We start from the raw sequence: 17,169 nt of genomic DNA on the forward strand, positions 1-17,169 counted from the left end.
CTGGAGGGAGGCACGATGGTGGAACAGTGACAGGGAAGTCTTCTATAGGCTCCACGAACTTAGCAGAAAAACAAGTGAAGTCACACTCTCCGGGAAAACTGCAGTGGGAGATCTTGCAAAAGCAGTGGAAACGGCCTGGACCTAAGGGGAAGGCACAGGCACACAGCAAGGAGCTCGGAGCGTGGAGCAGGAACACAACAAAGGAACCAGCAGCCCACCTGGATAGCCAGGTGGGGTCAGACTGCACCGGCCCTTGCCACACCATGGCTGGTGCAGCTGGAAGAAGAATCTAGTAGACTGTGCAGTATCTGAGTCCAGCCCAGAACCCTCAGGGGAGCTGGGGCGACTGCTCACCCAGAGTGGGGGAAGAAAAGCCGAGCACCTCCCTCACCACGGCTCCCGCTACCACACCAGCGCCCTGCAGCTAACAGGCTGGGAGACAGCTGGCGTCATTCCACATGATCGGAGCAGCGGCTCCAGCTTCTCCGAGCGCACCCAGTAGCTAGTGGGAACTGTTGGCAGGGGCAACCAGAGCAGTTCGAATCAACTGGTGGGGTCTGTCCCCACCTGTCATCAGGCCAACAACACCAGCTCCTCTGTACCCTTATGGCAAAGGGCGGGGAGGGGGAGCCATCCCCACCAAAGGGAAGCGCCACCCTCAGGGCTCTTGTACCCACCCAGCACAGTTCTGAAAGCAGCAGGGCTGCAGATGGCAAGTACTGTGCTTGCTTGCAACCCAGGGATTCTACCAAGGCGAAAAATCCCTGTGGACTTTGAGTCTGCTCAGGGTGAAACACACAGCCTCCCTGTGGACAGGACAGCCTAGCGGGGCAGAGTGTACTCTCTTGCAGTCCTTGTCTGTGGGAGCCCAGGGTGCTGAGACTGTGAAAACACTGTGACTGTGAGAGGGGGCAGGGTGTAGCGGGTGCTGGGTAAGTTCTGGGTGCAGAGCCACACTTTCAGAACTCCTAGGTTGCCAGGGCAGACCACTGCAGCTGGACCCGTGCACACAGAGAGCTCTGCACACGTTCCCGAATCTGCATACAGGAAATGGATGAAATTTGTATACTTTAAATTAAATAAAATTTTTTAAACAAGAAAAGCTTTAATTTTCAAAAAAAAAAAAGAATGAATATAAATCTCAGACTCACTCAGTGAGATGCTCAGGGTTACTGATAGTAGCAGAAAGGGCCAAAAAGGGACAACGAATCATAACAAGGAGATGTTCCCACACTTCCGCTCCAACTTCTCCCCCAAGGCAGTGAACCTGTCAGTGTAAACAGACTCAATGTCAGAATGGGGACAGGGGTTTTATTTTTTAATGTTAATAAACTACCTTGCTACCAGACCTACTTTTCCCTTCTACTCTCCATTTCAGTAACATTCATTTACCCACTGACAAAGCTTGTGAAAGAAGCCAATATGTTTTGCAGAATCACAGTATGTTCCAGACTTTAACAATAATGTATTTAGGAATGACTTGCTCTGTAACACATTGTGATGACTGACCCATAAGCAAGTACTATTGCCTGCCGTGGTAGTGAAAGCGCATCAAGCACACCATGAACAAAAGGACACATGTTAAGTGTTATTTACAAAAGAAACACTGGTTGAATGACAGAGATTGTCCTAAACAGATACTAAGATAAATCTTGATACAAACCCACATTTGCTTATGCATCACTAATCTCAACACCTTTAAACAGTCTTGATAGATAACAGTATCTATCTTCAAAGGCATTTTATAAAGAGGAAATACAATTTCCTAGAAATTATTTAGAATATATGCCAATCACAGTAAACATTAAAATAATGATGCCAATTATATTTTGTATAGCAATGCATAAGTTACAATATACTTAATTATTAATTAACACAATGCTTGTATTCTTTTCCTAACCTTTATTTTGTTGTGAAACATAAGATTCAATAAATTACATAAAGCTTGATTTTTCAGATCACAAAGTATTATCCATGGAAATGAAGTAAAGCAAATGTCATTGTCACTGCACCTGTAAATCAAGATAAATAATGCCTCTAGCATTTCAGAAGCCCAGATTATAACAGCTTCCCTCTTTGGAAGTTACTATATCAATTTTTGAAAAAATTATGATTCCATTGGTCATTCTACTTCTTCACATGTCCATGTGTATATATGTACTTGTATGTTTATATATAAAGCATAGAAATTTATTTTGCCCATTTAAAACATTGTATAACTGGAATTATTTAACTTGTGTTCTTTGTATCTAACTTCCTTTGCCCAACATGATTTTTAAATTAATCTGCATTTCAGCCGGCACGTGGCTCACTAGGCTAATCCTCCGCCTGCAGCACTGGCACCCTGGGTTCTAGTCCCAGTTGCTCCTCTTCCAGTCCAGCTCTCTGCTGTGGCCCAGGAGGGCAATGGAGGATGGCCCAAGTGCTTGGGTCCCTACACCCACATGGGAGACCCGGAGGAAGTACCCAGCTCCTGGCTTCGGGTTGGCACAGCACCAGCCGTAGCGGCCATTTGGGGGGTGAATCAATGGAAGGAAGACCTCTCTTTCTCTCTCTCTGTCTAACTCTGCCTGGCAAAAAATTTAAAAAAAAAAATTAATCTGCACTTCATTGACTTTCCTCACTCTATGTATTTTATCAAATGCCTGTGCCACCTTCTATTTTTTTCTACTCTGGAGGACATTTCAGTTGTTTATAGTTTGATAACACCACCAATGATGCGACTATGAACATTTTGTACAGGTATCCTAGCCTGATTCAGTCTTACTCTTGAAAACGTGACTCCTGTTTTTCTATTTCAGAATATATACAAGTGGAATTCCTTGTTCCTGAAGTACTGTCACCATCACTAGTTTTGTTGAGACAATTTCCAAAGCAGCACAATGTCCGTGCCTTCCCGTTGCTCCTCCTCCTCTGCAACACCTGACACTCTAATTGTCAACACTGTGATGGGTAAGACTCAATGTGAGGTTACTTTCAATTAATTTAGTTCTTTATTTGAGAAGAAAAACAGAGAGAAAGGCAGAAAGGGACAAAGACTGTACCTACTGACTCACTCCCCAAATATCCACAATGTCCTGGGCCAAGCCAAAGCCAGGAGCTGGGAACTCAACCTGGGTCTCCCACATGCATGATAGGAGCCCAATTACTTGAGGTATCACCTGCTGCCTCCCTGGGTGCACATTCACAAGCAGCTGGAGTCGAGAGTCTGAGTTGGGAATGGAACCCAGGCTCTTCAATATGGGATCTGGGCAAACGCCTGCCTCTCAGTGTGACATCAACTTGTATTTCACTTGACTTACTTTTCAGAAGTGTATCAAGGGTCTTCAAAAAGTTCACAGAAAATGTATGCTATGAAAAAGTTATTTGTGGAGGGGCTGGCATTGTGGCACAGCCGGTCCAGCATCCCAATGAGCCCCTGTTTGAGTCCCAGCTGCTTCATTTCTGGTCCAGTTCCCTGCTAATGCACCTGGGAAAGGTAGCAGAAGATATCCCAAGTGTTTGGGCCCCTGCCACTCAAGTGGGAGACCCAGATGGAGTTCCTAGCTTCTGGCTTTGGCCTGACCCAGCCCTGGCTGTTGTGACCATTTGGGGAGTGAACCAGTACATGGAAGATATCGCGCTCTCGCTCGCTCGCTCTCTCTCTCTCTTCCCCCTTAAGGATGTGCTACACACAGAAACACAGAGAGATAGCCATCATTATGAAAGAATGTAAAGGCAGAAAATCCCCCAGTAAAAGTACAAAAGAAATTCAAAGTAAACAATGGGAATATTATGGGAAAATGGCAGAGCCAAGTTGTTACTTATCAATAGTCATGTTGAATGTAAATGGCTTCACCTCTCCAGTAAAAACCAGACTGGCTGAATGGATTAAAAAACAAGACTCATCTATTTGCTGCCTACAAGAAACACCTCTCATCAACAAAGATACAAACAGATTGAAAGTGAACGGATGGAAAAAGATACTCCATGCCAACAGAAACCAAAAAGAACTGGTATACGATCCTAATATCAGACAAAATAAACTTCAACTTGAAAACTGCTGAAAAAGACAAAGAAGGGCACCATGTAATGATTAAGGGATCAATTCAACAGGAAGAAGTGACTATTGTAAACGTGCATGCACCTAGTTACAGTCACCTGGTTATTTAAAGAAATGTTAATGGATCTAAAGGGAGATAGGACTCAAATACAATAGTAATGGGGTGGAGGGAGGTCAGACCAAGGCAACAGGACCAGTCTCACAGGGCAAAATAGCTAATAAGGAAGGGGTATATAAGCCAGCAGTGACAGAGCCATGAGAATTTCATGCAGAGAAGCCCAGGAGTCCAACAGAGACTGAGCAGGCCCACACTGAGGGAGCAAAAAGTGGTGGAAGAGCAGTGGAGAAACCGAACCTCGAGACTGACACCACCCCCACCCCCGGCAGACCAGGCGAGACACGAGGTCTCAAGTCCACGGAGTTGTGGGTAGAAGTGGGCGGGGGAGCCTGGTGAACTGTGTTTGAAGTTCCAAGCTGGAAGAACAGGGGAACAAATGGAGAGGTTGGGCACCTCCTACCATCCATGTCTCCCCCTCCCCACAATCAGACCTGCAGCCTGCTGGGAGAAGCCATATTATTTGTTTACATCTTCAAATGTAAGCAGGGGGCGACTGCTTTGCTGCTCATGCTCATGTCCGTCAATTGGGGGGGCCACTTCACAAGACCCCAGAAATAGGATCACAACATTCCAGAGTAATTTCCCCACCACCAGCAGCAAGCTGTACAACAAGGAGAAGTACTAAATATCGAAATCTCGAGCTGGTTCCATGCACAAGCGAGAAGCAAGCCCAACCCCAAAAGGCAGGGCTTAGTGCATCAGAGCTCTCGTACCTGCCCCATCAAGATCAAGAAGTGAACAGGACGACTCCTGGAGGCGGCCCTGCGTGCTTCCATTTGCAACACACAGACACATAGCAGCTCATAGCAGTGGGAAATCTCACTGTTAGGTAGGAAGTCAGATATGAGCTTATGTGTGTATGACATAAAGGCTTAAAGAGAAGACGTCTATGTCCAGCATATGCATCTGCATCTCAAAGTCATCCCAATAACGTTTCAGGGGCAGCCCAGTGTTCACATCCTGCACTGCCCCTTCCTACCCCATAATCTGCCAGGTGGGGTCCCTGCCCCTTCTGCCTGACAATCTTCCACAATCGCAGCCCAGTATCTGCATTTAAAATACCCTGCTCCAGATCCTGGGTTAGGATGGTGCCAGCTAGGCTTCCTCCTGTCTGATACCTTCAGAGGAAAACCCAGATAGGAGCTTCTTACTATTTGCATCCATAAAATCCTTTGTTTCAGGAGATGTGTGAAGACAAATACTCATCTCCTTAAAAACCCCCAGCCTCCACCGGACAGTGCGCTCTGCCTCTCTGCTGAGCTGCCTGCCTGCCTGGCCAGGTGTAATCTCTCCATTCAACCATGTAACCTCGTCCCCCCCCCCCCCGCCCGCCCCAGTCCAAGTGACTGCGCACTCTCTCTCAGGTCCTATCTGGAGAGGTGCCCATCCGTTCTTACGAATGTCCCTTCCCTAATAAACTTTGCTATTTTACTCTTCTACTACTCTGTCTCACGCCTGAATTCTTTCTTGCAAAGACAAGAACTCTGCCATTCACAGTAACATCACCACAAGCACCAAGACACATATTTAAGAGAAAAGCAACCGGAAATGCCAAAAAACAAAGGAAAAAACCTTAATAAGGATAAGAAAGACAGTATGAGTCCCTCCCAAAGGAATACTACAACTCTTCAATAATAGAAGCTGAAGAAGAGGCTGAGGTTATGCCAGAAATGGAATTCAGAAAATTAATCATCAGATTACTTAGAAGCAATCAGAAATAAACTCACAATCTAAATGAAACATGTTCCCAAGAAATTGAGATATTAAAGAGAAGTCAGTATGACCTTGTCTAAATAAGATTGGAGTTGGTGAACTCAAAAGGCTTCCATAGCCTTGGCAACCCATGATAAGAGCCTAGGGTGATTACTGATGCCATAAACAAGAGTGTCAATTGTTAAGTCAACAACAGGAGTCATTGTGCACTTACTCCCCATGTAGGATCTCTGTCCTTAATGTGTTATACTATGCAAATTAATGCTATAACTAGTACTCAAACAGTACTTTACACTTTGTGTTTCTGTGTGGGTGCAAACTGTTGAAATCTTTACTTAATATATACTAAATTGATCTTCTGTATATAATGATAATTGAAAATGAACCTTGATGTGAATGGAATGGGAGAGGGAGCTGGAAATGGGAGGGTTGCAGGTGGGAGGGAAGTTACGGGGGGGGGGCACTGTAATCCAAAAGCTGTACTTTGGAAATTTATGTTTATTAAATAAAAGTTAAAAAAAGAGAAGTCAGAATGAAATACTAGAAATGAAGAATTCCATAGTTCAAATAAAAAATACAGTGGAAAGCCTTAACAATAGAATAAGTGAGACAGAAAAAAGAATATCAGACTAGAAGACAATTTTCTGGAAATAATAAGGTCAGACCAAACACAAGAAGAAGAAATTAGGAAACTGAAAAACATGGTAGGAGATCTACAAGATTCTATCAAATGACCCAACACACAGATCCTAGACTGCCAGAAGGCATGGAGAGAAAGAATTAGAAGGCCTTCTTAATGCAATAATAACAGAAAACTTCTGCAATCTGGAGAAAGAGACATCCAAGTACAGGAAGTACACAGAATTCCCAAAAGACAGGAAGAGAAAAGATCTGCACCTTGACACATTGTAGCATAGCTCTCCTCCATAACGCATAAAGAAAAGATCTTAAAACCTGCAGGAGAGAAAGACAAATCACACTCAGAAAACCCAATTAGATTCACTTCCAACTTCTCATCACAAACCCTAAAGACAAGGAGAGAATGGAAGACATACTCCAAGTCCTAAGGGAAAAAAATTGTCAACCCAGAATACTGTACCCTGCAAAGCTCTCATTTATGAATGAAGGAAAAATAAGGATCTTCCACAACAAACAGAAATTGAAAGAATTTCTAACTACCTGCACAGCCCTAAAAAGATGTTCAAGGATGTGCTACACACAAAAACACAGAAACAGGAACATCCCTACAAAAGTAGTTGAATGCAGAAAATGACCCAGCAAAAGTACAAACAAAATTCAAAAACAGAACTATTTACAGAAACATGGCAGGGCAAAGTCGGCACTTAACAATACGCATGGTGAATGCAAATGGCCTGAACTCACCAGTTAAAAGACACAGACTAGCTGAATGGATTAAAAAAGAAAATCCATCTATTTGCTGCCTACAAGAAACATATCTTTCCAACAAAGATGCATGCAGACTGAAAGTGAAAGGATGAAACAAGATATTCCACGCTAACAGAAACCAAAAAAGAGCTGGTGTGGCCATCCTAAATCAGACAAAATAAACTTTAACACAAAAACTATTAAAAGAGATAAAGAAGGGCACTATACAATGATTAAAGGATCAATTCAACAGGAAAATGTGACTATTATAAATGTATATGCACATAATAACAGGGAACCTGGTTATTTAAAAGAAATGTAAAGGGAGATATAGATTCAAATACAATAGTAATGGGGGACTTCAATACCCCACTTTCAGCAATGGACAGATCAATGAGGCAGAATATCAAAAAAGAAATAACAGAGTTAATCAATACCATAGACAAAATAGACCTATTAGCCTATTAGCTATCTATAGAGCCTTCCACCCTACAGCCACAGGGTACATCTTATTCTACTTGGTACATGGAACTTTCTATAGGATTGACCACATACTAGGCCATAAAGCAAGTCTAAGCAAATTCAAGCAAATCAAATCATGCCATGCATCTTCTCGGACCACAATGCAAGGAAACTGAAAATCAACAACTCAAGAATCTCTACATTATATGAAAACACATGGAGAATGAACAACATGTTCCTGAATGCACAGTGGGTCATAGAAGAAATCAAAAGAGAAATCAGAAAATTTCTGGAAACAAATGAAGACAACAATACAACATACCAAAATTTGTGGGATACAGCAAAAGCAGTGTTAACAGGAAACAACTCTCCCAGAACTTATTGGTAAACCCTTCTATAAACAACTTATATTTATTTTAGTAACTAACCATATGAATGCCATCTTTATTAAAGTACATATGGTACATGTGGTCTTGGTTGACATAAAATATTCTGTTGAGATAAAAGGAATAAAAAGCACATACCTCATCAAATATGACATAGCGCATTCTTTCTGTGCATTTCTGATAATGAGGTGATAGCAAGAGTAATTCCAAACACTGAGGCACTGTTACTAATATCTGTTTTTTTTAAAAAAAAAAGCTGTTTTAATTTCCAAACATTAATAAGAAATTTTATGACACACTATATCCATCTTGACATTTCCATGTTCAAAAAAATATTTCATTAATGTGAAAGTAAAATGAATATGTACAACTGATCCCCACATATGCTGCCACTGATACACTCAAAAGCAGTTAAGTTTGTTTCATTAAGAAACATTCTCTTGGGGCTGGTGCTGTGATGTAGCAGGTAAAGCCGCTGCCTGCAGTGCCAGCATCCCATATGGGCACCAGTTCTAGTCTCGGCTGCTCCACTTCTGATTCAGCTCTCTGCTATGGCTTGGGGAAGCAGTAGAGGATGGCCCAAGTGCTTGGGCCCCTGTACCCATGTGGGAGACCAGGAAGAAGCTCCTGGCTCCTGGCTTCGGATCACCACAGCTCCAGCCATTATGGTCAGTTGGGGAGCGAACCAGCAGATGGAAGACCTCTCTCTCTCTTTGCCTCTCCTCTCTCTGTAGAACTCTTTCAAATAAATAAATAAATCTTTTTAAAAAAAAAGAAATATTCTCTGGCACAGTATTCTGGGAATACAAAAGTCACCATGTCCTGAAACCATCTCTACTAAAGAGGAAGTTGCTTCCTCAGGCTAAAATTTCAGAAAAGTAATGCATTCTCTTTACGTAACATTTATGTAATGTAAACATTTAATAATTAATATAGAATTAAAATATCATCAGTAATCAAATTCTTAGATAAGAAAAATTATACAAACCATCTAGCCCAATATAAATACATCTATCAGGGTAGCTGTGGGTTTCATGTTACCCCATTAAAACCCTACGTGTCTCCCAGAGTGCCACATTCACACTACAACTCATCACGCGGACAGCTGTGATGTACCTGACAGTTCAAGGTGTCGTGGCGGTAATCCCTTGTGAAAACTCCACACACCACTGAGCCTTTCGGCAGTGCTTTAGTAAACAAATTGTAGACAGTTCCCACCACCTGGTTAACCAGAGCCTGCAGTCACAAAAGACAGAGTGAGCAGCTACTCAGTAAACTATCAACAATGCTGCAAAAAAACTGGTTCAAGCAAACCCACGTCTGGAACCACTGATACGCAACAATGCAGTACCGAACTGGTAACAATTCTGCCCTAATAAGGCAATACCTCACAGCAAATCCTTCCACCAATTCCATTTAAGTTTTCTAAATGTTATATAATACAATGCAGTGCCTGTTGATGGGATGGCCAGCAACAAAAACACAAACAGTGGTTCCTCGTCCCGTCAGTGTAATATGTGCTGATACAGGTAATATTAGATGGCGCCTGTATTTTACAACGCTGAACAGTAATGGGCACAGCACTGAAGCTCACTAAGCTCCCGCGTCCTCATCAGTGAAGGATGTGGCTCGTGGGACGCAGGGCCCCTCCCCACACTGGCTCCTCGCAGTGCAGCTGTAAGCCTGGGAATTAAGTATTTTGCTAGGGAAAGTGAAAGGAAGGAGTGTATCCCAAAACCCCTTTTGAGAGAAAAAGAATATTTATTTCGCATGTGCCCTTTAACTCTACTTCACCCAGGTTGCTGCAAAGGAAGAAACCCATGGCCCCTGTAAGAATCCAAGGCTCTTCCATCAGGCACCTGCCCAACCCCAGAGCTGGTAAAACTGAGGGGAGAAGCGCCTCTCTCTCTCTCTCTCTCTTGAACTTGTCTGTCCTCTCTTAAGTACACAAGCCTGGCACCAACACCAAATCATTCCCATTGGCAAGACTCTCAGAAGTGTCCAGCCCTGTCTTTTCACAAGTGCTGGCCCTAGGGAGATTTATGAGAGAACACTAATAAACAAATGCTTGTGAATGGCACATTTACCCATCATTATTCATGCCCAGACAGTACACTGGATGCCTGGTGTGCCTCGTCTCAGGTCACGCTCGGAACAACAGCATAAAGTAAGCGGTGCCGTGTCTCCTTGCAGGTGGAAAACATGCCAGGAAACTGGCCAAGGGCACACAGCACATGAGCACCAAGCCCACGACTGTGTGACACTGGAGGCTGGGCACTACCAGGTGGGACACACGGCTATGGCAGAGGAACACCCCTAGAACAGCGCAGGGTCACAGGGCACGATACCTTTGTGGGCGCAACGTACACGGCCACTCCGTCATCGCTCTCCCGCAGGACTTTCCCCATGCAGTAGTAGGAGGCGTAGGTTTTCCCTGATGAGGTTGGAGCAACAATCACAGCCGACTCATTGTTATCTACGACATCCAGGAGTTCCCTCTGAGGGAAAAAAAATCACCTTTCATTGGAAAATGCATCTTTACTGTCATTTTTAAGTTAGCTTCAACTAGCTCTTAGACTAGTGTTTACAGTTCTGAGACCTGCTAGTGCTCAAGATGGCAGGAATCACCACTTCCAGCTATGTGCAAATAACCCAAATCACTGGAGACAGGAAAGTCCTTACTTAAACTTAGATTTAAAAACCCTCTAATACAGCAGAGGACAGTGCCACGGGTCTGTAGCCTGGCTCTTGGAGTTCTTTTTAGTTCAGATTAGGGAAACCTCATGCTGAGACGGAATTACCAAAACCTGTTGCTCTTTTCATTTCCATGTTTCATTAATTATGGTCACTGAATGATTAAGGTGTAGAAAAGAAGTTTTTCAAAAAATGTATGCAAATACATAATAGGATCCGTGACACATCATGATGTATTATGAGTGACTGTGGTTGAACAATTGGACAACCCAAAAGCAACACTACTTTAAAAAAAAAAAAAAAAGTATATTTTGCCAAATATACATCAGGCACCTATTTTGTTATGTGAATTAAGTGGCTGCACAGAATTGGAGTGTATAGTTGGGTTCTTGTTTGTTTTGTTTTTGCTTTTGTTTTTATTTGAGGGGCAAAGACACAGATAGACAAAGACAGGTCCCATCTGCTGGTTCACTCCCCAAATGCCTAGAAACTGGGAACTCAATCCAGGTCTCCCCTGGGAATGGCAGGATCCCAATCACTTGAGCTTTCACTGCTGCCTCCTAGTGTGCATTAGCAAGAGCTGGAGTCAGGAGCTGCATGTGACACCCAAGCACTATGGTTTGGGACGCGGCGTCCTGACCAATGGCTTCACAACCAGGTCAAACTGCTGCTTCTCAATGCATTGCTTCCCACACTCCATTTAAGAGAACCAGTGTATCTGTCACTCAGCTGACTCGTCACTGCATTGCTTTATCTCTTGGGCCAAGACATGATTTACTTTTCTTGTCATTAAGTCGCTTTCTAGAACAACAGGCATTTTCAAAATTTGTCGCACACAATGAGGTCTGAACACACAGTTTCACCAAAGCGTCTTTGCCTTTCCATACGACAGATCTTTTAGAGAAATACCTGCCACGTGTCCGGTATAAAATGATGCACCCGGGGATCTGGATCACTTCTTTCTTCTCGGAACAAGTAAGGGCCCATGTGCGTTAACTGAAACCGAGCGGCTCCCATGTGAACTGAGTATTTAGAAATATCCTTCCCAGCACCTGACTCCTTCCCCTAAAATAAGTATGGTGCATTAGACCTCTGTACAACTTTACAATTCCTAACCTGGGCATGCAGGAATTATTCCCAATCCTGTTGTAGTTTGCTTTGCCTCAGTGAGATTATTTTTTCATGTTCTTTCAATAAGCTGCAACTCTTAAAACTGGATAACCCAATTTTGGAGTTACCAGAGGGTAAAAGTGCCACTCAACTTAATATATCATTACAATAGCACAGGGAACATTGAGGCTATATTCAGTATAATTTTTTAAATATCATTTTTATGGCAAGATCATTTTCCATGGCATATAAGTAAAAGACAATATGAAATTGATCTTTTGTTACAAATTAGTAAAATCTTTGATAACTGTTCCACAATTATTACACACACACTCACACACACACACATACACACACTAAAACTGTATTTCCTTTAAGGAAATTTTTTCTGACCTTAAAAAGGCATCTTTGGTAAAAATAAATATCTCTGTAAAGATCTATATAACAAATACCTATCATCTTACAAGTCAAACTATTTTACTCAGAGAATTCCACCCAATGGGTCAACAGCTCTTACTACAGGGCCTCAACATCACAGGAAATTCACGTGCTTGGCTGAGCCTCCATTCTCAGAGTTCTGACAAAACTGGATTATGATCATATTAGCCATGCATGGAAAACATAAACTTCTGTGCCAAAGTGTTCTCACTGTCAATCAACACCAAGACATGTTTGGACACAATGATGGCTTGGAGCAGAGAAGACTTCATTTAAAAATTGCCAAAAATATTAATGGAAAATGTTTAAAAACAAGCTTTTTAAAATTTATTTACTTTCTCATTTAAGAAATTAAAAAGTAATAGCAGTTTTGGTCATGCAATGTTTAAGCAAATATCCTATTTCAAATCTACAGCTGTTGGAAATAGCTAGATTCCCGTTCTGATCATCACCATCAAGGTTTTCTTGTTTTATTTTTTTAGAGAGAGAGTTGCTTTCCTAGAGCTTATAGGTCTCCAAGTCTCTTAAAGGAGTGAGGAACAGCTCTCCTCCCTTCAGACAAACCCTAAACCTGTGCAACATAAGGTAGGCATAGAACAACCAAAGGAAGGGATTTGTGTGAAGACTCATAATTTCCACTCTTGATGTTCACATCCTGCATTAAGATAATTCTTTCCAATGAAATTAGTTTCTCTATCCTCATGGCTTCAAAGGCCTTCTTAAATATGTCAGTCTTCCTGATAGAAGGCTTATTAGATGGGATAGTTAAATTTTGTCTGTGGCACTTGGGGAACAGAGATGTAGGGCTCCTTCCATGTTTGCATGATAGGAAACCTGACCTCAGACTCTTAGTGAATCTACAGAATCACCAAAGACTGGTTGAAAGTATTCCTGAGATGAGCAGAGCGAGATACACCAAGGAAGGGGCCACAGGCCCTGCTGAGATTCCCAGCAAGGCTAACCTAGCAAAGACGGGGGTCCCAGTGAAGCGTAAGGAAAGTCAGAAAGCCTAAAATGGGGAGATTTGGCACAGGAAGTAGAGAGCTACCTATATCTCCTCTTTTTGGCTTCTCACCCTGAGCTGGTATCTCTCCCCACATCCCTTATATTTCTCTACTTACAGAAATATCTCCACTCTAAGACCATGCAGTACCCCAAGCATGTCTTCATAATTTCTAAATACACTATTTTAAAGGCATTACTTGAAGATTTTTTTAAAAAATTTATTTAGTTGAAAGGCAGACTTACAGAGAGAGAAAGGCAGAAGTAGAGAGAGAGAGAGAGGTGTTCCATCCGCTGGTTCACTCCCCAACTGGGCACCCTGGCTAGAGCTGTGCTTATCCGAAGCCAGGACCCAGGAGCTTGGGCCATCTTCCATTGCTTTCCCAGGCCATAGCAGAGAGCTGGATTGGAAGTGGAGCAGCTGGGTCTTGAACCAGCACCCGTATGGGATGCTGGCACTGCAGGTGGTGGCTTAATCCTCTATACCACAGCACTGGACCCTTGAAGAGATATTTTGACCTACAATTTTTCTCTGGGGCCAGCATTGTGGCTCAAGGGGTTAATCTTCCACCTGCAAGGTCAACATCCATATTCCAGTCCCATCTCTCTGCTAATGCACCTGGGAAAGCAGCATAAGATGATCTAAGTATTTAGGGATCTGTGATCCACATTGGAAACCAGAATAGAGTTCCTGGCTCCTGGCTTCACCTTAGCCCAGGCCTAGCTATTACAACCATTATGGGAGTGAATCAGTGTATGGAAGATTTATTCTCTTCTAAAAGTTAACTAAAGATAAGGCATGACAAGAACCATGACCAAAAAGTGTTCCACTCCTATGAAATTTGCACACAAAGTTTTGAAACAATGAACATATGAATAAAATACAAACAAAAAAATTCAGACAATGACATATGTGTAAGAGTTATCTGTAACCCCAGTTCTTTGCAGCTCAATTCACAATAGCCAAGATACAGAATCAACCCAGATGTCCAACAACTGATGACTAGATAAAGAAATTATGGTTTATATACACTATGGAGTACCACTTAGTGATAAAAAAAAATGAAATCTTGACTTTTGCAACAAAATGGATGCAACTGGAAACCATTATACTTGGTGAAGTAAGCCAGTCCCAAAAAGACAGATACCATATGTTTTTCCTGATCTGTAGTAACTAACAGAGTACTTAAAATGTAATGTATTAGAATTAAATTGACATTTTGAGATTTGATGACTGTTTACAGCCCTTGTCTCTACTGTTAAGGGATGGTGGTTTTTTTTTTTTTCTTTCATACTATTTGTTGAACTATTTAGTGTAGCAGGGTTAATCTTAGGAGTTTCAAGTAAACTGAAAATATATCATTGTAAAAGTTGAGAGTGGGAACAGGAGAGGGAGGAGGAAGAACAGTTGGAGCATGGGTGGGAAGGAGGGTATAGTATCACCATGTTCCTAATCCGTATATATGAAATACACAAAATTTGTATACATTAAAATTTAAAAAAAGGAGAGAAATAAGGACATGTCTTAGTGGCTTCCTGGGTAGGGAGAAGAGTGGAAGAAAGGCTACACAATACTAGATGGTCTCCAGTGAAGACTCGCCACAGCGTTGCATTCATCTGGCACAGGCACAGGGAAAAGCAGCAGCCCGGCTATGAGCTGAGGGGATGAACTACCGAAAACAGCTGCCGCAAAACTCCGCAGCAAATGTAGTTCTCTGTACTCAACAGAATCTGTTGGAACTAGTAACAGAGGTAACTAGGGACCTGACACGTATAGCCCTGGCATCCTGGGTAAGATGGGAAGTCGGCTGTGTGGATAACTATGAATCCTAGAAAAATACACAGTCATAAACATTAGACCTGTGTCTATACAGTATAATGCATGGTTAACTGTGAACTATTAGCTTAATCTAATGTATACTGATTCTCAATATATTCAGAATATACAGTTCTGGTGACAGGTATTGATTCTCAATATATCCCATAAAATATTTCACAGACACACACATACACACACACACACTCACACAAATGTCAAGTAGTATCTTCCGTGGCATTTACCTGAGGACATAACGTGTGTGCCAAGTTGTCAAACCCGATATATTTTAGATATTTGGCTAATTTTTGCCTGTGTGTATTCTGTAACAATTCTGAGTACTTCTCGTGCAGTATGTGAATTCTCTTCATCATCTGAATTACCACATTTATATCTTTGGATTCTGCTTCTGTTGAAGTAAAATAATTGCACGACCTAAGTGAAGCAAGAGAGTGATAACAACCCACACTCTACCCCAGCGCTGACTTAATTTTAAGATTTTAAAGAAAGCATATTCACATGAACCACTCACAATAATCAAAGAACTCACAACTCCCAGTTCTGCATGACAATTAAAAGTGTGGGCTCCTAGATTCTAAAAGTGCTGCTAGACTTAGCAAGCGAAAAACAGGAAGCCTGCTTTGACAAAAACTACAGGGCACATATTCACAAAATTCATCACATACCTTAAATGCAAACTTAACGTGCCTTTTCTGACATAGAAACATGGCAAATTACTTCTCTCAGCCTTGTTTTCTTTCTCTGTATAATGGAGATATTAACCACAGGGCTCACCTCACATGGCTATTATCAAGATTAAACAAAATAATCTACATAAAATGATACAATAATTTCCTAAGAACATGACCATTCTATACTCTTTTATTACTCTTCTAATAATTACTTTTCTGTGACCACAATTAAGAGATAAATATTTTTTATCTTATCTCCAATCAAAATTGCTCATTCTTGGGCCTTCAGCCATGACACTGTGATTATATCCCAATTTATTACTTATTCAATTTGTGCATATAGATTGAAGTAAACTTTTCATTAAAAATGTTGCTGTGTCACTGACATTCAGGCACATAATTGGTTCTCCTAGGGCTTTACGTATTATATCAAGATAGGAAGCCTATCCCAAAGAATTGTGAGAATTTAACAATTTTGTGTGTGTGTGTGTGTGTGTGTGTGTGTGTGTGGTATTTGGCCAATAGCTGGCTATGAAGAACTGTCTGCTGCATTGACTTTTGAATTGACTCTTTCCACCAATGCCTTTCACACACAAACAACTGTGGATCCAACAAGAGGAAATCCTTCTAAGACTTCACAAGAGTTCCATAATCACAGAAGAATCAATGCCAGCTCTTTTGCTGTCCTTATTAATCTCTGATTTCAAGAAACTTCTAGAATTGATGTCCTTATATACCTGGTTTTAGACAGCATTCTTTCCATAATTTGAAACAGGCATCCAATCCAACCATTTCTGCAATAAATTTTACAGATTTAACAGCACATATCTGGAGAAAATCTTCTAGTCTTTTGATTCCAGAGTGAAGATTCTCTTGAATTTCTTTTTCAATAGAGAGAGACAAATTATTCCATCTCTCTTCCTCCTTTTTCTCTAGTTTAGCTAGTTGTCTCTTTTGATTTTCTTCAATAAGTTTTTCTGCATTTTTCTTCTAAAAAATAGAAATAAAATTAAATAAACATAAAAGCAATTGTTTCCAGATTAATACTTTTTATATTTGGAAGGAAATATTTAATATCTCGGACTATTAGTTTAGCATTCAGAGCACTTAAGGACATCAAATTGGACCTTTGGTGTTACAAAGAATTAAATGTAAATATCTTTTTTTATACACAAAGATGGTAATTGGCTATTCCTTTTCTCTATCTTCTCAGCTGCTAACCCCTTAGTCCATTATACTGAAAGCCAGTGTTTAGGCAGTCCAGATCTGTGCTGAGTCCAAGAAACACCCAGCAAAGGTCCAATTAGGAT

The 17,169-nt window shown here is 41.5% G+C and overlaps 1 protein-coding gene across 1 annotated transcript in view; it reads right to left on the reverse strand.

The window, feature by feature from the left end:
• Positions 1 to 17,169, reverse strand: part of LOC103346717 (putative ATP-dependent RNA helicase DDX60) — an 80,255-nt gene that overhangs the window by 38,362 nt on the left and 24,724 nt on the right. Inside the window, 7 exon segments of the mRNA XM_089301756.1 lie at positions 1,152 to 1,267; positions 8,246 to 8,341; positions 9,224 to 9,343; positions 10,456 to 10,605; positions 11,711 to 11,866; positions 15,413 to 15,576; positions 16,597 to 16,849. Of these exon segments, the coding sequence (XP_089157882.1) occupies positions 1,152 to 1,267; positions 8,246 to 8,341; positions 9,224 to 9,343; positions 10,456 to 10,605; positions 11,711 to 11,866; positions 15,413 to 15,576; positions 16,597 to 16,849 (1,055 nt within the window).

Source organism: Oryctolagus cuniculus, chromosome 8 (genome assembly GCF_051225735.1).
Source record: "Oryctolagus cuniculus isolate XC-2025 breed Fujian yellow rabbit chromosome 8, ASM5122573v1, whole genome shotgun sequence".
Lineage (NCBI taxonomy): Eukaryota > Metazoa > Chordata > Mammalia > Lagomorpha > Leporidae > Oryctolagus > Oryctolagus cuniculus.